Source organism: Alosa alosa, chromosome 18 (genome assembly GCF_017589495.1).
Source record: "Alosa alosa isolate M-15738 ecotype Scorff River chromosome 18, AALO_Geno_1.1, whole genome shotgun sequence".
Classification (NCBI taxonomy): Eukaryota; Metazoa; Chordata; class Actinopteri; order Clupeiformes; family Clupeidae; genus Alosa; species Alosa alosa.
The window spans coordinates 14,339,943-14,360,286 of NC_063206.1; the positions used below are offsets into that span (position 1 = coordinate 14,339,943).

General features: G+C 49.5%; 1 protein-coding gene across 1 annotated transcript in view; it reads right to left on the reverse strand.

Annotated features, from left to right (window-relative positions):
- Positions 1 to 1,436: 1,436 nt before the first annotated feature.
- usp54a (ubiquitin specific peptidase 54a) overlaps positions 1,437 to 20,344 on the reverse strand; it is a 59,095-nt gene continuing 40,187 nt past the window's right edge. The window contains 15 exon segments of the mRNA XM_048269632.1: positions 1,437 to 2,122; positions 2,799 to 2,994; positions 4,230 to 4,382; positions 4,638 to 4,762; positions 5,356 to 5,466; positions 5,469 to 6,343; positions 7,057 to 7,273; positions 8,938 to 9,057; positions 9,811 to 9,975; positions 11,600 to 11,733; positions 12,028 to 12,718; positions 14,031 to 14,207; positions 15,784 to 15,963; positions 16,325 to 16,493; positions 19,137 to 19,286. Coding sequence (XP_048125589.1) covers positions 1,515 to 2,122; positions 2,799 to 2,994; positions 4,230 to 4,382; positions 4,638 to 4,762; positions 5,356 to 5,466; positions 5,469 to 6,343; positions 7,057 to 7,273; positions 8,938 to 9,057; positions 9,811 to 9,975; positions 11,600 to 11,733; positions 12,028 to 12,718; positions 14,031 to 14,207; positions 15,784 to 15,963; positions 16,325 to 16,493; positions 19,137 to 19,286 — 4,071 coding nt within the window. The 3' untranslated portion in view covers positions 1,437 to 1,514.

Here is a 20,344-nt window from a genome sequence, read left to right on the forward strand (position 1 = left end):
CCCCCAATAATCCCCCCACCTCTCAGTAGAACCTCCCAAGAAAATCCATCAAGTCTAAAACTCTACTGCCAGAATCGAAAAGGACCACTCCCATTTCAACATGCAGGGTTTTCATTGTCTGACAAAAGCTGATTAAGAATGGCGCCTATGGGTCGCAAACAGCTGTGCCTCTATAGGATGGCATTTTAAACATCCTTGCCTACTGTACAAAATATAAATATTTCACAAAACATTTCTCCCAGAACATCGGAGAAGAGCGACTTTTTTTATACTAAATCTTCTAGTGCTTGCACTTCTGAAGTGCACTAAATTGGTGTTAACACTGTTATGTTCATTTCACTGCACTAAAATAAACCATTTTTTAAAAATATTATCCACAAAAGCTACCGTAATCAACATCAGTCGCTTTCTGCACAGCAACCATGACGTGTATGGTTGGAAAGCCCTTTTTCAGCTTCAAAACAATGACCAGACGCTGCTAGGATATATACCAAAGATTCTGGAAAGGAAGTTAAGAGTATACTGATTAGTAAGATAGTTGTGGTAACACTTTGTTTAGTAATCACTTTGAAATGAAGAAGCATTCATAGTCTTAATTATGTATTAACAGTTCTGAGTAAATAATTAGTAAGTAATTAATTGTTATGTTGATTATAAATAAAACTGGTTTTTGGGAGGAAGAATTATGTGCTTGTCATTGCTGAAAGTGAGACAAATCGCAAACAGAATATATATATATAGCAGATCCTGATTTGAATTTCAGGCTAACGGTTCCAATGGTTCCATGGCAGGCTTCATACCTCTTCCTTCATATGTTTTACAGCTATTCTGACCCATAATCCATCTTTAGTGTCTCTCCCCAAGCCTTCATACAACACGAAGCCCCTTACTGGAGGCCAGGATCAGTGTCATCATTGTGTCTGTAGAAGGGGGAGCCATCAGAACTTCCCTAGTGTCCTGTTTCAGATACTGCAGTGGTCAGCTTGAGGAGGAGCTGCCGAAGGACTCTACATTGCAAGCTCTCCATAGTCCACATCACTGCAGGTCCTATTCCAGACACACAGAGGCCCTGAACCAAGGATAATGTAAAATGGTCACCCACTACCACCATTACAGAGGACAGGGACAACCCACTTTCTGATGAACTTCAGACGATGGCAGAATGGAGAGAGGAGAGCTGCAGGCATCATGAAAGGCAGTGGAGACGCTGCAGTCGGGAGAGTGACCGTATCAGAGGCTGAAGTCCATCTCACTCCACAAGAGAATTCGGCCTTTTCCATTTCTGCTAGGGGCATGCATTAAGGCCATCCAATGGAGAAAGAGTGCTGTACTCTTAGTGAAGAGCAGGTTGTGTTTGTGTTAGGGAACCAGTGCTCTACCCTACCAATCCCCTTAGCTGGGCACAACCTCGGCTAGAGAAGTGTGACTCAGCGTTTTGGGGTGTAGCAGGTGAGAAGAGAGCCCAGGTGTGTGGTAGTGGCAGGTGTCCCAGGTGTGCAAGCGGGTCGGCGGGTTCAGCTGGCGGTGCGGAAGCGGGCCACGTGTGCCCCGCAGGAGCGGCAGTAGCCGGCCATGGGCTCGGCGGGAGCGCGGTGGCACAGGGCGCACAGCGGACTACCCACCGAGGGGCTCCGGGTCAGCCTCATCCGGGAGTCCGTCCTGGCGAAGGGCTGCTGTTGCTGCGTCGGCTGCTGCTGCTGCTGGGTATTCCTGCCGCCCAGGGTGACCGTCTGGTAGCCGGTAGTCCTCCAGTCGCCCTCGGGGGGCACGTCCAGGCGGAGTGGCTGAGGGGGGGCCTGGGTGTGTGGGCTGCGGAGCTCGTGGTGCTGGGGGGCCGATGGTGGTGGTGGTGGTGGTGGTGGCACTGGAACTCGGCTCGCGTGCGTGGGCATGGGCCGCCTGTAAGGGGCCTCTGCAGGTCGGTCTTGGGGCGCGGAGCGGCGGGGGTGGGCGAGGGTGGCGTAGCCGGAGTCCAGTTGGCTCCATTGCCTGGCCGGTGCTGGCCGCCGCGGAGCCCGCGGGAGCGTGCCGTAGCTCATGGCGACGTTGTGGTAGGAGTCGCGTTGGAGAGCTTCACTCCGGTCAAACATAGCCAGAAAGGGGTTGACCTTTGAGTGATCTCCTGCACGTGGCAACAAAAAGAGCGTTAACGCACGCACGCACGCACGCGCGCGCACACACACACACACACACACACACACACACACACACACACACACACACACACACACACACACACACACACACACTCAATAAAAAACAACAAAAACAAGGTTGAAGTTGGTACGTGCCAGCTGGTACGTATGGTAGTGGAGAGGCTAATCTGCTACTCAGTTACGGTAGTCTACAGTGAAAGGATATGTGATATGTTAACATTCTAAACTCTTTACATTAAAGAAAGGCAGCCCTGTGGACAGAGCTGCAGTACCAGTGGTGGGGAGGAGTGGGGTACGGATCACACAATGAAAGTGAACTGTGATGGTAATGCAGGCCTTTACCATCCATGCTGATCAGAGCAATCTGTCTGTAGCATGGGGGTCTAATGCCAGTAGTTGAGAATGCGTGTGCATAGGTATGTGTGTGCATGCATTTGTGTGTGAGCGACAGTGTGGGTGCAATGTGAATGTGTATATGTATCCATGTGTGCGTGTGTGTGTGTATAAGCGTACGTGTGTGCGTGTGTGTGTATGTATAAGCGTACGTGTGTGCGCGTGTGTGTATGTATAAGCATACATGTGTGTGTGTGTGTGTATGTGTGTGTGTGTTCCGTGAGGTGGTTCAGGAGCAGAGGAGGTTACCTGTGAGTCCCCGAGGCTGCTGGGTTGGGTGTGTCGGGGGGGCGTGTGGGTGGGGGTACAGGTGCTGAGGGGTGGTGGTGGGGAAGGAGGGGGAGTGGGGGGAGGTGGGGGAGGATGTGAAGTGCGGGGAATTGCTATGGTGATGTGAGATGACCCGCGCGTCTGCATGCTTTGGCATCCTGGTTACAGAGGACTCCTTCTTAGGGAAAAGATAGAGAGAGAGAGAGAGAGAAAGAAAGAAAGAAAGAAAGAAAGATAGAGAGAGAAAGAGATGAGAGCGAGAGAAAGAGATGAGAGCGAGCAAAAGAGAGGGAGAGAGAGAGCAAGAGAAAAGAGATGAGAAAGATGAGGCCAGAGGAAAAAAAGATGAGAAAGACAGATCAGCAGAGAAAGAGAATGAGACAGAACGGTAAGAAGAGGGATAGAGAAAGAAAGGGAGAGAGAGAAAGAAAGGGAGAGAGCCAAAGGATGAGAGCACCATGGGTGAAGACAGCAGAAGGGGAGACATGAAGAGAGATGGAGTTAAAACAGGCTCACACACAAATGAAAGTCTGTTTTAGGCACCATCCGCATTAACACAATATACTTGCTTTTGACCCCCAAAACAAAATTCCACAGATATGACCAATAACTCCTATATTCCACCATTAAGGCTTCACAACAGCTCAACTCTAACTCCTTTTCTATGAGCTCCATCAGGAGGAAACAATGACTCCTCCTACTCTGTTTCACTGTTCAACATGTTTTCACAAAGAAAAAGCACAACTGCTTAAGATTTTGAGTGTAAGAAAAAGCTAAATCCTAATCATGAGTGGGGTCAAAAGGACCTTTCCACAGTATAATCAGCATTTCCCTTACTATTGCTATGTACAACAATAGCCAGAAGAGGGCCTTGTCCCGCCACTGCAAACAGCTGCAGTTACATCGCTTTAACAGCAGATGGCAGTATGAGCTCATGAACACAGCAGGGGGCCGGGTGATGGCGAGGGGTTGGGGGGGTTGGCGATGATGTAATGTTATAAGGCACACATGAGGCAACGCTCAGGCTGCAGAGATGAGCCCTTAAGCACAGGAGGCTCATCCAGAGATGGAGAAAACTCAACCTGCCCCAACAGACGGCTACTGTCAGATTAGGACTGTGGGCACAGCCAAACATAAGGCACCAGTGTGAGTGTGTTTGTGTGTGTACAGGGTGTTGTGTGAAGTGCCAGTGTGTGCGTTAACTGGTATTCTTTCAAACACAGCATAAAGGAAAGACAGAGAGAGAGAGAGAGAGAGAGAGTACAAGAGAAGAGAGAGAGCATGTATGCATGTGTGTGTTTGACTGTACTTTCTTTATCGGAGAGAAACATATATTTTTCTACTTGTGTCTATGACGGCATATAAATGAAAAAGAGAGTGTGTGTGTGTGTTTGTGTATGTCACACTCACAAAGCTGCGGGAGGAAGAGAGCAGCTCAGGTCGACCCCCGATGACTGTGCCACTCAGGCTACGGGCGACACGACGCAGGTTCTCGGCACTGTAGGATGCATCGTCACACACCCCCACCCGGTCACACTCCACTGCACTCGCAGGCTGCGCAGGCTGCACACACACACACACACAAACACACAGACAGAGTACCACAGATGCATAAATATGAGCCATGAATGAGCAGAAATTTAACAAGAGCGTACTTCAAACACAGAGGACATTTAGGACGTACAGACCAAATGCATTGTAGGGGGTGGTTTTAGGGTAGTCAGCTTCTGATAAGGCAAAGGCTTCGCAAAGGTCTCTTTCCCTTAAACCATCTCCTTAACTACAGGCAGACACACACACACACACACACACCATTACCTTAGTGGGCGCCTCTGGGGCACTGACGTAACCAGGTGTTCTGTAGGCGTTCCTCTCGATCTCCGCGGTGGGAGTTTTGGAGCGTCCGAGAGTTCCGCCGTACAAGAGCTTCCTGGCTGCGGAGCCTGTTCACAGGCGAACACAAAGTAAAGCAAAGGAGAAAATTACTTTTTATTCACTCACTGTCACATTCAATCCCAATCACATTAAATCAAGGTCAGGGAACCTGAACAGTCGGGAACATTGGCAGCAGTGCAAGCCAACCCCACAATATGCCTTTCAATTGAACTGCTTGATAATGTACTAGCTGCAAATGGGACAGGCATCCTAATGAGAAGCTGTGAAGGCTTGGATAGAAATATGAACTACAACAGACAAGACTCCAGTTCTTGAGCTGCATATTTCCAGCACTAAGTAGTGCTAATCAATGGCATGACTGAAGACAGAAGCATCTTAAGTCAACCGTTAATGGAATGCATTTTTAATTAACATTTTAGGTAGAACACAGCAGTGTAACGAAAAAAACATCTCCATCACAAATCCATCTTGAAAGGCCTTTCTGTACATTTTTTATTTTATTTTATTTGTTATGCAATGAAAATCTATTCAGATAATGCAATTTGGCTGGAAAAATACACAAGAAAAAAAAAGTTACTCGAGTGAAATATCAACAATAAGCAACAAGGCAGTAGCACCATGTTGCACCTGAGGTGTGTACCTGGTCTGGAGCCTGGCTGGGGGCTGTGACCCCGTGGGGTACGAGGCACAGAGGAAGCTTGCAGGCTGGCCTGGTAGAGGGAGTCCAGCTCCGAGAGCTCCTCAGTGGGAAGGCAGCAGTGGTGGTGGTGGTGGTGGTGGTGGTGGTGGTGGAGGAGAGGGCATTCTGGGAGTTGTAGTATCGGTTGATGTTCTCGGCCCAGCATTCCACAGGCATGCATGCTCCTGCTCGGGGCTCTGTAGATGGGGAGGGTGAGCGGGGGACGTGCTGGGGGGCTGCAGCTCCACCGTGAGAGACCTGCGAGGGGTAGGGGACGTGGGACGGGTCTGCGTGAGCCACGGTCCAACCAGTCCCGTTGTGATTGGCCAGGAGAGTCGGGGAAGGCGGGATGAGGCCGTTGGGCTGGGGAGAGGAGCCGTGGGTGGAGGGGCGTCTGCCGGTCAGTGTGGTCCCCCACTGGGCATCCTGAGGGCTCAGGTGGGCTGGGGAGGGACTGCGGGCGCGTTGGGGGTGCAGGGAGGCTGGCGTCGGGGTGGCCACCCCGGCGTGACCGTTCCAGTATACAGGGGCGACCGGAGGCTTACTGGGCAGCACCGGCAGCTTGGCAGGAGGAGGAGGAGGAGGACTCTCCTTTACGGCCTTGGGCACGGGCGGCGACAGGCCATTGGACTGGTCACTTGCACCGTTCGCACCTCTGCCATCCCGCCTGGGGCCCTCGGTCAGCACATCCGCTGCGGGGCGTGCGCTGCAGTCTCCCGCGATCCCTTGGCGGTGTGGGGCGGAGGGGGCAGGGGGGTGCAGCAGAGGCCCTGTGGAGGCGTGGGGGGCGCAAGGGTGGGGGCTTTTGGGAGCGGGCTTGGGCAACACGTGAGGAGCAGGTGGGGGAGCAGTGGTGATGATGGTGGAGGTGGTGGAGTCCTGCTGGGCTAGCTCCTCAGGCTCCTCTGAGGCCGCTGTCAGAAGAATTCGGATCGGGCCAGACTCTTCACTGTGGAGTGGCAGAGAGAGAGGCAGAGAAAGAGAGAGAGAGAGAGAGAGAGAGAGAGAGAGAGAGAGAGAGAGAGAGAGAGAGAGGCAGAGAAAGAGAGAGAGAGAGAGAGAGAGAGAGAGAGAGAGAGGCAGAGAAAGAGAGAGAGAGAGGAGAGAGAGAAAGAGAGAGAGAGAGGCAGAGAGAGAGAGAGAGAGGCAGAGAAAGAGAGAGAGAGAGAGAGAGGCAAAGAGAGAGAGAGGTTAGAAGCAGTGATCAGGGGAGGGGAGCTACTCCCCACTGTCCCTAAAGCATCATGCAGAGATCTAACTAAGATAGAAGTGGTGTGTGTGTGTGTGTGTGTGTGTGTGTGTGTGTGTGTGTGTGTGTGTTTGGATGTTTATAAGTGAGAAGGAGAGGGGATGGTTCTGAGCGTTATCTTGGTTCAGATGATCAGAACACTGTGATGCCTTTGGGAGCCTGGGCCTTATTCTTTTGATCTGGTGTGTGTGCGCACACACGCATGTGTGTCTGAGTGAGGGTGTGTGTGTGTAAACGTTAGTGTGTGTGTGTGTGTGTGTGTGTCCCACATAACAAAAACCCGACTACTTCAGAGCCCTGGCAGAGATAAACATTATGTCATTACCCCCTTTCATGTTGCCCTGCGGCAGACTGCAGGTGCAGCCCTGTGCTAGTCAAGGCATCACACACACACACACAGCCATCAGCAGTACCTGGGGGGCTGCTTCTGCGGTCTCTCCTTCTCATCTTCCTCCTCCTCTTCCTCACGCTGCTGTCTGTGCTCCTTCTGCTGCTCCTGCTTCTGCTGCTGCTGTTGCATGCGCTGCTGCAGGCCTCTGGCTCTCCTCATGCATTTTTGCTGCCGGGCTTCAGCCACTGTCCTGCTATGAGTGTTAGTGCCGCCCTCATGCATGGGAAGCCTGAGTTTAGCTACACACAGAAAAAAAAAAAAAAAAAAAACGCCCAACACAAATACAAACAAACAGAAAAAAAGCAAAACACAAATAAACACAAATAAAAAAAAAATATACAAAATAAAGGAGTGGGTGGGCGGAGGAGGGTAGGAGGGATGGAACGAGAAGCATTATGGAAAGGCATGCAGAACAGAAAACCGGACGAAGCAGGTAACGATAACTGAAGCATGGCGCAGCGGGTGGGTGAAAGGGTGGAGTGGGAATGAGAGGTTGGGGGGGGGGGGGGTACACACTGGGGACGGTGTGGAGAGGGACTCGGCCTCTACAGATTTCTGTCACAAATGCATGTTTGATTTAGATTAACAAAACAACCATGGACAAAAATCATAGTGGAGAAGGCGGTGGTGGTGGTGGGAGAGGGGGGTAACTGACCAACTTAAAAAAATGGATTACGTTCAGCCATAGAACTTAAAGGAAAATAGCCGTTGGAACTACCTGGTGCTGCGCATTAGTCTCTGCTATGCTACGTTTAGGAGGGTGGATGGGGGGGGTTTAGATTCTCTTTTGAAAGGTGATCCGGCTGAAGAAAGCTGGCCTATTCTGGTGACGTTGCAGGGAGAGGTGGAGGAGTGAGGTAGAGGAGGAGAGACCAGGCTCATTCACTGGGGGGGAAGTGTGTGTGCGCATAACAGTGTCAGCAGTGTCAAACCAGAGGAAATCCACTCGTACAACACACAACCACACACACACACACACACACACAACTCTCTCCCTCACACACTGACAGGTGCATCTGCATAAACATGGTCACTGGCACCCATGCACACACACGCGCACACAGAGACACATAGACCCTCATTCACTCTCATACACACACACACACACACAAACAAATACAAACACACAAGCATTCACATACACCAAACAGCTTGTGAACTAAACACACAGCGTCCAAACTGACACCACACTGTTGTCACAGCCTTGTCAGGGATACCACAAGGGTCTCTATGGAGACATGCCCTCCCTCCTTGCCAGCTTGGGAGGTTGCCACGGAGACCAGTAAACACCCTTGCTGCCTGTTCCATTTTCATTTGCAGAGGTGCAGAGCAGCTGACCTCGTTCTCCATACTGAGCGCGCTCAGTGCGCCTCTGGCCCCGTCACTGTTTGGACAGGCTGCATTGGGCCTGCTGTCATTACTCATTGTAATGAGAGAGCCCTGCTGCTCAGGCCTGTGCAGGGGAGAGATGTACAACGGCCATAGACTGGTTTCCATGGCCACCGACCATTTACAAGTCTGGCTGGAGAGAAAGCATTTCTCTTACACAAAGAGAGGGATGGAGGGAGGGAGAGAGAGAGAGAGATAGAGAGAGAGAAAGACGGTGTGTGTGTGTGTGTGTGTGGGGGTTATGGAAAGACCAAATAACAACGGTGGTGTCAGTATGGACTACAGAAAGGTTAAAACCACTCACAAGCACTCACACACACACACAGACTCTCACTCACTCACAAACCACCCAAATAAATGCAGATACACATACACACACAATCGTGAGATACAGGCGCGCGCAAACGCACACACACACAGACACAGACACAGACACATACACAAACACACGTGATGGTGGTAGTAGTAGTAGCAGCAGCAAGCTGATGGAAAAGGCTGACTGAGGGCTACTTACACACGGCTTCGTTAACTACAGACAGAGCGGCGGCCACCTCGCCGGCCTGCTCTAAGCGCAGAGACTGATCTAAGAGGGCGTCCGCTTCCGACACGCACCGCTCAAAGCTGTCCCCTTTCCCTGCAGGGCACACAAGCAAGGCACACTGCTTGAGAGCGTGTGTGTGTGTGTGTGTGTGTGTGTGTGTGTGCACGCAAGAACACGCACACACACACAGAACACACAGCCCACCCGCCACCAAATCAGCGCAGAATAAGCATTTATGCGCGCTTACACCTATACCCCTGACAGGCACACATACAAACACAGATAGAAGAACACAAATCTTAGCCCATCCCCATCTATGCAGAAAAACAAACACACAGGAAAGCTTATAGAAAGGGCTTAGAAACAGAGTAAACACAGCAGTGAGCAGACACTCAGCTCTCACCCCCAAGTGTAATGCAACAGTGGGTTTCTCTCTTCTGGTACTGGGCTCTAAGCCCCAGACAGTAGCTGGGTTTCCCATTTTAAAGCACATTTTGACCATACAAATAAGAGCTTGTGTCTGGAAACACTTGAAAGGTGCAGGTTATAATGTGAATAGTCTCAATTCACAATAAGGTATAAGGCAATTAAGGTTGATGGAAACAGTTTATTCACATTTGCTTCATATTTACCTACGCATTTTCAGTTGCCCTGAAAACCTTAAGGTTTGATCCTGCAACTGTTCAGAACTCTTTCTTTGATTAGGATGGAAATGCTCGCGACATACACATTTCCTTCCTTCCAAGTTTTCATTAATGAATTAAAATAAGCCAGTAGGCTACGTGGAAAACCCAGCTAGTGCTGCCATGATGGTGTGGCCTGCCCTGACCCGTCCAGTCTCCCTACCCTGGCTCTGCAGCTGGTCCAGGTCCATGAACTTGCTGGGCCGCGGGTTGAAGCCCATGGCTGCCTCGCGCTCCTTCTCCCGCCGACGCTGCTGCTCCTGCTCGCGCGCCCGCCGCGCCACCTCCTCCTGGAGCTCGTCCAGCTCGCTGCGGCCCTCGGACGGACCTGAACACACACGCACACACACACACACGAATACACACACGCAAAATGAGATCAGATCAGAGTATACAGAGCAGACACAAAAGACAAACACACACACACAAACACATTCAATAAGGCCTCTTCCTCTATTCTTGGAAAACCCCTTGAAATTATGGGTGGAAAAGCCACAACACAAACACACACACAAATCACCAAAACAAAAAAATGCTGTATATTATATATTGTATATAAAATGTTGTATTGCTGTATATAGCAATAGAAAATTCACTACAGTATATTTGTACTGATGAATGTGGGCAGTCAGGAGACACGCAAGCTCCACACACACACCCACACACACACACACACACACACACACACACAAATGTATGCGTATGCATAAACATCCATGCAGACACGCTTGTGACACATGCGCACATGCTTTTCCTCTTTTCCTGGAAAACGACCATTTGTTCCCTTATGTTGTGCCAAAATCAGACCAGGCAGACATTACAAGCCCATCCGGGAGCAGGATGCACACATACATCAGCACACCCCACACACACCCACAGCCACACACACACACCCACACCGAGGGAGTGCATGGCTCAGCACATAAATCATTACTTTATATCCACACACTGTAACAACAAGATAAGCGAGGTTATGGGATTTGCTCACTCTTTTACAGAGATAAACACAAACACACCACACCACACACACACACACACACACATCAATCTGATTAATGTGATGTAGACAGAGCACTTCAGTGTTTCCCCTACAATGTATTCATCAGCGGCGCAGCGCCGCTCCTAGAATTCAAGCGCCACTGCAAAAAAAGTTGCCTAATTAAAAAAAAAAAATAAAAAATAGACGCAAGTAAACTTCAGGAACAGCTGCTGTTCGTTCAGGTTTCATGTCAACAAATAATAGTAGGCTAACATTGAAGGCGCAGTCAGGGATTCCACAGGAGATCACGCTTGTTTGTGTTTGTTTAAGTTTATTAGCAATTTTGTGCAAAAAAAAAAAAAAAAACGTAGGCTACAGTATGTTAACCAAGGAACCAAATTAAACACGCCAGCAAGATAGCTCGCCCCTACATTCAGTAACCTATTCCCAGATAAATTCCATTCATTGTTTAGTTTTGGTTTGTGATACCAAAACATATTTTGGCTTTTGTCTTAATGCCGTAATTAAAAAAAAAAAAATAGGGCATTAATTATTTTTTTAATGTACCATGTATCGTAAATAAATAAATGTTATTATATATAAATGTCTTAACTTATGCACAGCACTGTATATTCTAAATAGTAATAGTTTGTACAGTGGCCTACAGTGTACAGTTGTACAGTGACTAATACTAATAATGTAAATGAAAAAGGTGAAAGAAAAACATGAATAATCCTGTAGTACTGCAATAACCATGCTTTGTACATGCTTGTGTTGATGGTTGTCATAATTTGTAACTCAATCTGTCCATTTCCTTCACAAAATCCACCAGAAGTCACCATTTAAGGAGTCATTTTTCAAGTTTCTCGGGGATCAACAGCACCGCTGCTGGAAAAAATTCTAGGGGGAACACTGCACTTATCCAGTTTAGTTACACGCCATAAGCAGATAGCCAGAGTGCGCTCCCTCTTACCCTGGCTGCTCTGAGCGCTGCCCCTACTGGCTGCCTGGACGTCCTGCAGCAGGGCACTGCTACTCTTGGACTTGGGCACACTCCGCCATGATGGACCCACGTTCGGGGCGGCTGGCTTCTTCAAACCCCCATCCCTGAGACAGACAGACAGTCAGACAGACAGAGACAGACAGACAGACAGACAGAGAGACAGAGCGAGAGATGTTATCCATCTCGAAACAGCATGTTGTTGAAAACATTTAGTGTTGTTATGTGCAAATACAGTGTTGAGTACAACATGTGCAGTGGAGCATGGGTTCCTTTACACAAGTGAGTGTGTGCTGGTACAGTAGGATTGTGTATTTGTGTGCATTTGAATGTGTATTTTAGCTGTGTGTGTGTGTGTGTGTGTGTGTGTGTGTGTGTGTGTGTGTACACGTGCGTGCTACCTGGGTGTGCGTGAGTTGCTGTGGCTGTCCCCGATGGGTATGTCCAGGCTGACTGGGCTGTTGCTGTTCCTCTCGCTGCTCTCGTAGCCGCTCTCCATCCTCTGGATCAGCCTCGGCTGCTGCTGTTCCCCTTCGTGAGCACGCAGGGCCGCCGGGAGCGTCGCCGAGCCGGCACCGCAGCGGAACGCGGGGCCATCCGTAGTCATGGCTGCCGCCGCGGCAAAGTCTTTTGTTGCCGGCGACGCTGTGGCCGGCGTGGTCGTTGCCGCCGCCACTGGGTCCGGCTGGACCGTGGGGGAGCCTCCGTCCTCGGCGAGCGGCCCGGCGTTCAAAGGGCTGTAACCGGCCTGCCGCCGCCCCCCGCGGCTGAAGATGCTGTCGATGTTGAGGGCCTCACGGCGAGGCCTCCACGCCGGCCGGTAGCGGCCCCCGGACGTGGAGCTGGACTTGGACTCGCTGCTGGTGCTGTCCGCCTCCCAGTCGCACGCCGGGGCCCCCGCCTCTGAGCCGCCTCCACCACCCACACCGCTACAGCTGCTGCCGCCGGTGGAGGAGGGGATGAAGGAGGTGGAGGAGGAGAGCGGGCGGCTGTGGATGATGTTGCTCATGGTCTCCTTGAAGTCCCGCAGGCGGCTGCCCGATGACTGCTTGGGCGCGGTGCGCGGAGCCTGCTGCTCCTTAAGAGTCTCACCTACAGAGAGAGAGAGAGAGAGGGAGAGAGGGAGAGAGGGATAGATAGAGAGGGAGGGAGAGATAGATAGATAGATAGAGAGGGAGAGATAGATAGATAGATAGATAGATAGATAGATAGATAGATAGATAGATAGATAGATAGAGAGAGAGAGAGAAAGATAAAAAGAGAAGGGAAAGAGAGAGATGTGTAGGAGATGTTGAGGACACGGGGAATAAAGCATGAGATCCTCTGTGGTGGCTGTGCTTGTCTCTTGCCTTCCTATGACTCAGATATCACACAGGAGGAGGGGAAGGGGAGTGAAAGCTGGAGTAAAAACACAGGGAAGGAAGTTCAAGTACTAGATTGGAAGCCAGGATACGTCGCCTTTAAATCCAAAGACACTGCCTCTGAAGAGGAAGAGCTCAGACACTCCATTTAAATACCATGCCGACTACACGGCACCTCCTGAGGGGCTTCCTGCATGCAAACTCATCAAGACTAACGAGACACCGAGTGGTCCGGCTACCCCAGTATCTGCTGTACCTCTGCATCCTCTCACTAGCACTTTTTTCGATGAGATTTTCAAGCGAATTAACTCATAATTCAATGAAATTTTGAGCGACATTAGAAGCCCCGAAATGGTTTTCCATTCCATAGACCGATTCAAGCGTAAATCAAAATTATGTCATAATGTCCCTGTTATTGCACATTTTTCTACCGCGCTGGATGGTTTTCCCTCAACATGTGTAGTGCATGGAACACTTCTAGCGAATGTATCAAAGGTAGCGAATGGTACACTATTGTCAGGTGAACGTCTTGGTATGTTCACTTTGTAAGTAATCTGAGCAGACATCTCAGTAACTTGCATCGCTTCAACCCTTTTTCATTCCATTAATGTCCAATTAAACTCTCATTAATCCACCTCTGGCGAGTGAATTAACTTGACAAATCATGACAAAACTGACGTTACAGCGTCAACAGTTACCTTTTCAATCACGTGTCGCACAAACTTTTTGATGCGCATCGTTTTTAAGCTAATTTTCTTTTGGATGGAAAAAGGGCTACTGTCAGACACTCAGCATTCACTTCCCTTCTTCCAGCTGCTTTGTACAACAGGGTCCAGTATAAGATAAAACAGTGCACTGTAACAATAGGCATTCATCAGGCAAGCTATTAAGGTATACTACATTACACAGCACCATATGTGGTAGAATAAATTACATGATAAACTTAGAGACTATTGGTAAAACAGGATATTTCCTGAAAATCATCTCGGTGCATCTCTCTCTCTCTCCTATGCGGTTTTTGATTGGCGGATGGTCAGTCCTACCCTCGCTGTGGTAGCCGGCTGAAGACGCCTCGTCTGTTCGGGACCCCCGGCTGCGCTCCTCAAAGCGGCGTGGGCGGCTGGCACTCCTCTTCCTGTCTGTAGTCCCGCCCTTCCTGTCTGCTAGGCCGGACTTCCTGAGTGTGTGGCGGGACAGTGGCTCGCTGTCCGTCACTGGGCCTGGAGGGCACCGCAAAGACCACGTTATCACTTCAGGGAAATCAGCATGCTCGTAGGTGTGCCATTAACACTCAGGTATTCACACCTACATTTACATAGACCATTAGTGCATGGACTATTTACATAGACCATTAGTGCATGGACTATTTATGGTATATATACACAAGCTGTCTACGTTTGTTCTGCTTTGATGTGACTGATGTGGTTGAGTGGTGAGGGCTGACATAAAATAACAGAGGGAAGCACCAGCATTTCGCTTTCTTGAGCTTCAATTTCCCCCCCAATTGTCGAGCAAAGTGAGTGAGCCGGGGAGACCGGAGCCGTGCCGCGCCTCCAGCCCTGCGCTCAGGACTAAGGACTCTTCGTCTGCGCTGTCTGCGTAAGGGCTGTGATAAGCGCCGCCACAGACAGCCTCGGAGAGTGTGGAGCTGCCAAGAAAGCCAGCGCTGCAGGAACTCATCAGTTCCACGCCTGTTGGCTGGCCACGCTTGTTCACTTGCATGCCAAGGCTTTTTTTTTGGGGGGGGGGGTGTTTAGCACCCCAAGTCAAAGAGACTGCTAGACTACTGTGAGTGCTGAGGAACTATATTTGTTACGCTGAGTTTGTCAAGTCCATTTAAAGGTAAACTATGCAGTATTGGCAATTTCCTTACCGTTTTCTCGGTTTTTGCTTCTTTTTCGCTGGCTCTGTCATGAAGAATTTCTGAGAAACTCCATCGCTACCTTTTTCTAGCCGGTGCCTGGCGTGTATGTGTATTTGAATGCAGTAAAGCAATTTGTTACACTTGTTATGCTTCCTGACACTGAGGCCGCCGCCGCCCACAGTTGCAAGGGTAGTTTTTCGACTCACAGGCTTAGGGGAAGCCAGGCGGCCACCATTCAACCCGAAAAAAGTCATTTAACCATTCCAATGACTCTGACGCTGTTAAATGAAGGTAAATTAAGCTAAAAAACTTGCACATTAAGCTAAAAAACCTGCATAGTGTGCCTTTAAGACGCGTTTCTAAAACGTCATGCAGGGAGGCTGTTGGTGTCCCCATCAGGCTGTTTGGCGTATCAGTCAATAGGGGGGGATAAGCAGCTCTTCACACAGTTTAGAAAGGCATTGTGCGCTAGGCCAGTAGTCACACATCTGTCTTGAGAGAATGCCATGCCACTGTTAAACCAGCAGCCAACTGCTGAACAGCAAACCTGAAAGCCTGCAGGAGCACAATTAATGTTTCAGCAAACTTTTACATTTGTGAGTTTGACAGTCTGTAGGTGGATGTAGGCGAGAGCGCGGAGGCGGGCGACAGGCTGTGCAGGCTTGTTTATCAGAGTTATTTCCAGGATTGTTTAAGAGGCTGCATAAGATGAAGTTGCTGGCTTTCAGGTTCTCGAGCATGTATTGTGTGAATATACAGTATGTATATGTGTGTGTGTGTCTGTGGAGGTTGACTCCGTGTGTGTGGTAGTCTACCGAGGTGTGTGGGTGTGGGCCACTGCTCGGCGTACGTGTGGTCTCCAGGCTGCTATGTGGTAGTCTACCGAGGTGTGTGGGTGGGTGGGTGTGTGTGTGGGCCACTGCTCGGCGTACCTGTGGTCTCCAGGCTGCTGTGTGAGGCTGCGTCGTTGTCCTGGTTACAGATGACAGTGCCCTGGGAGTCGGAGGAGAAGTGGCTGGCCATGGACTCATGGTGCGAGTGCGAGTGCATGTAGCTGTAGCTGTCTGTGGAGGAGTCGGTGCGCGTGTCGCTGGAGATGGACGGCTCGCGGCCTGCGGAGACAGACGACGTGCGCTTCAGAGACATTCATAGGACAAATAAATCCTCGTATTGGCTTTTCAGTTTTTTCCACACCATCCTTAAGTGCCTCACTAAGCTTGCGTCTTGCTTGCTCATCATCAAAAGGCTCTTACTATAGAACCACACAGTGCTGCATTATCATAATGGGAGCTAGGTTGCTAACCAAAGCCCTCTGCCCAAACAGTCACTCAAACTAGCGCTAACAAGTGATGTGAGATATTAAAGCCTCACTGCAGCAGTATAGCAGAGTGCTTCTTAAAATAATGCAGATCTGTGTGTGTGTGTTTGTGTGTGTGTGTTAGTGAGTGTGTGCGAGTGGGATGGAGGTGGTACCTGAGTCCTCGCTGTCGTAGTAGGACTTGTTGAGGTAGTGCAGATCCAGTCGGGAGGGCTGGTCCTGCGCTGACACCGGCGTCCCCCGGGGGTCAGCATAGAGCAGCAGCAGCGGCTGGTAGTGTCCCTTTATGCAGCGAGACACCACGTCCTTCCATTTGGGCCCGATCTGGGAGAGAGAGGGAGAGAGAGAGAGAGAGAGAGAGAGAGAGAGAGAGAGAGAGAGAGAGGAAAGGAGAGAGTGAGAGCACAAAAAAACACAAAAATCAGTGCGATAGCGCTGTGAGCAATGTCACTTGGCTTCCTGTGACTCAGTCCCCAAATGCTGGCGGTGACGTACGCTTCCCAGCAGTACAGCAGCCCGACTGGATGAGCAGAGAGAGAGAGAGAAAAAAAACAAAACAAAAAAACACGACGACAGCTCCCTCAGAAGCGCGGCTACGCTTACGCACTTAGAATCGCCGATAGATTCCTTCCAATGGATACTGGAGGTCGGACATTAGAGCGCTCCACAGATTACGGTGACCCTCAGTTTCCGCTCCAGAACTTGAGCTTAGCTTAGCCCCTAGATACTCCCAGGATTTCCAAAAAGAGGGATTCGCTTCACTGCGCTGCCTCCATGGCTGGGCTGTGGCAGGATGTCCGGACGGCCCTATAACAGCACTCCAGCATACACAGAGCATGTGTGTGTTTAAGTCTGTCTGTCTGAGTGTGCGTGTGCGTGTGTGTGTCCAAGTCTGTAAGCATGTTAAAAGGTGTGAGCCTGTGCGAATGTGTGTGCGTAAGCGTCGATGTCTGTGTGTGTATGTGATTGTCATGCGCTTATTCTCACATAAGTCCCTATGTGTGGGTGTGAACGTTTGCTCACGTGTGTGTGAATGTGTATCTGTGTGTATGCGTGTGTGTGTGTGTGTGCATACGAGTGTGTGTGTGCTCATACGGGTGTGTGTGTGTGTCTTTTCCCCTGGCTATGGCCTATGATTGGCTGATTCCTCCTGGCCCAGCTGAGGCGTAGACAATGGAGGGATATCCTTGTTTTCTGTCCACTTTTGTCCAGCCCTCTCGGCCGCTCACGTGCTGGGCTTACTGCGGGCCGCTGGGCCGAGCACACTCCCAAAAAAAAGCTGCTTTGTGTGCAACTGTCCTGGATCCAGCACCCAGCATATAGCACCGGCACACAAAGCCTTGCCAGTTAGCAGCAGAGCACAGGGAGCAGGGGAGAAGGAAAGAGAGGGAGGAAGGGAGAGAGAGAGAGAGAGAGAGAGAGAGAGAGAGAGAGAGAGAGAGAGAGTGTGTGTGAGCGAGTGTGTGAGCGAGAGTGAGTGTGTGAGCAAGAGTGAGTGTGTGAGCGAGAGTGTGTGTGTGTGAGAGAGAGAGACACAAAGAGAGAGAGAAGGGGAAGCAAGGCAGGGTCGGAGAGGCCAAGAAAAGAGAACAGAACATAAAATGTGTGTGTGTGTGTGTGTGTGTGTGTGTGTGTGTGTGTGTGTCAGACAGAGGGGAAAGAGAAGGATACACAGAGGGAGAGAGGGGGAGAACAAAGGGAGAGGTGTGGACAAATGGAGGGTGTAAAAGAGAGCGAGGGAGAGGGTGAACTCAAGAGTGAGCGAGTGAGTAGCTGGCTGAACTCCTCCTTGTGCCCTCAGCAGAGGAGAGCAGCACTGACCCAAATACAGCTGTAGCAGCACAGCAGACCTGCACAACGGCCCAGACCAGACTGGAGCCTGAACACACACGCACAAGCATGGGACCACGGGCACACACACACGAACACGCACAAACACATGCACGTGCAAACGCACGCCAGAATAGATCTACACAGAAGCTCAAAGTCACTTAAAACCAAGTTTCTGATTCATCTAAAAGCATGGATGTGGCAATCATCCATGGTGGTATAAATGAATCCCCCTTATACTCATGAAAACGTTACTCCTTATTTTAGTTTATCTTAATTGTTTCATGATTCCAAGTTCCAACAATAACAAAAAACAAACATCACGAGTGGAAAGCACTTCAGATGGGCATTGGTGACTGAGCATGTCGAGTGTGAGCTTCCTCCTCTTGGTTCTAAATGAGGTCACATGTGGTGATGGCTGCAGCTGCTGTGGCATCACCATGACAACAGCAATGATGCAACATAAAATAATGACGAGGGGGGTGACGGTGATAATGGTGCAGTTTACAAGGATGCCATTATGGCCAGAGTAAAGATTCCCTCATGAACTCAATAAACTTAATGCAATTAGCATGGCCCCCTCTGACAAATGAGTCAACAAGCTGCTGAATTATGCAAACCAGCACGCCGGCACGAACACAAACATGCACAGATGAAGAACGACAGGACCACACACACACACAAATGAGTCCTCACTTCTGCTCTCACACACTCTATGCATGCTATATGTGCACACACATACACACACAGCAAGATGGAGAGCCTGCAGGGTGCCATTAAATCATACCAACTATTTCAGTATTTCCCTCTAATGACTTCGAACTGGTGCCCTGCTGACAGAGCAAGAGAGAAACACTCAAGATCTTCACACTGCCAGCCTGTGTGTGCATATGTGTACGTGTGTGTGTACGTGTGTGTGTGTGTACATGGACGTCCATCAGAGTTTGACTATGATATAACAGCGAGGAATTAGGCTTAAAAGGTTTTAAATGGAGCCAATCCATTTCCGTAACGGTGTGCTAAATCATGAATGCACCCCAACACGCTCTCCTCTCCGTTAAGGCCTAAGTAACGGGCCAGGCGTTGCAGGATGCACTCCGCGGGTGAAAACAGGAAACAGGAAAGTCGCTGCCATACCTCCTTGACGTGGGCGTCGTCGAAGTACATCCACTTGCGGATCTTGGTCTGGAAGAAGAAGGTGGAGTAGTGTTTGCCGTAGTAACACACCATGCCCACCAGGTAGAGCTCCGCCTGCTTGGCCTTCTCCTCCGTCACCCGGTAGAAGAGCTGGGGAGGGGGGCGAGGTGAGGTGTGAGAGAGAGACAGAGAGAGAGAGAGAGAGAGAAGAAAGAAAGAAAGAAAGAAAGAAAGAAAGAAAGAAAGAGAGGGTTTAAGGCTCTTTTATAAACCACTGCCTCACTTTCACACAATGCAATAAAACATAAAAATTCCCCAAAACCAAAGTCTACACACATTAATATCATGCTCCATGCTGCACTTTAAAAACCATCTGACCAACACCACCATTTCACATTGGTAGAAAATGACAGTACCATTAAGCATTTCAATTTGTACTGGCTGCTTTTACTGGCTTATGACTAAGTACCATATTTCCAATGCATAAAATATAACTTACTATTATCATTCTAAGTAAAAAATGAAACCGAAAAAGGAAGATAGAAAAAAAATCTCTTCCTTGGCATCTCTAATCTGGTCTTGCTTTTCTCTGATATGTCATCTTCCTTGGCATCTAATCTGGTCTTGCTTTTCTCTGATATGTCATCTTCCTTGGCATCTAATCTGGTCTTGCTTTTCTCTGATATGTCTTTGTGTTTTTGTTAGTCACGAGTAAGCACAATGTATTCCAACAGTAAAAATAAACACTATATAAATAAAGATGGATCTGATTTGATTGGCACGCCCGGAGATAAACATACCTTACACAATGAGCAGAAAATGAAAAACAACAACAATACATGTTTATCTGTAATTCTCAGTATGTGACAGGAGTGAGGGAGAGATAGAAGGAGGGGAGGAAGAGAGGGGGATGTAAAGGAGAGGAGGTATGGGTGAGAGAGAGCGAGTCCTACAGTACGTCATGGCCTGACACACGTGGTGCGTTGGAATCCAGTGCTGTGAGGTGGCATAAATAATCAGTGGAGCGGGCCATGAGTGTGCACTCTAACTATTAGCTTATGCTATCAGGGGAGAGAGGGGACTAAGGGAATGGGGGGCGGACAGGGACAGAGTGAAAGTGAGAGTGAGAGTGAGAGTGAGAGAGAGAGAGAGAAAGAGAGATAGAGAGAGAGAGATAGAGAGAGAGAGAAGAGAAGAGATGAAGTACA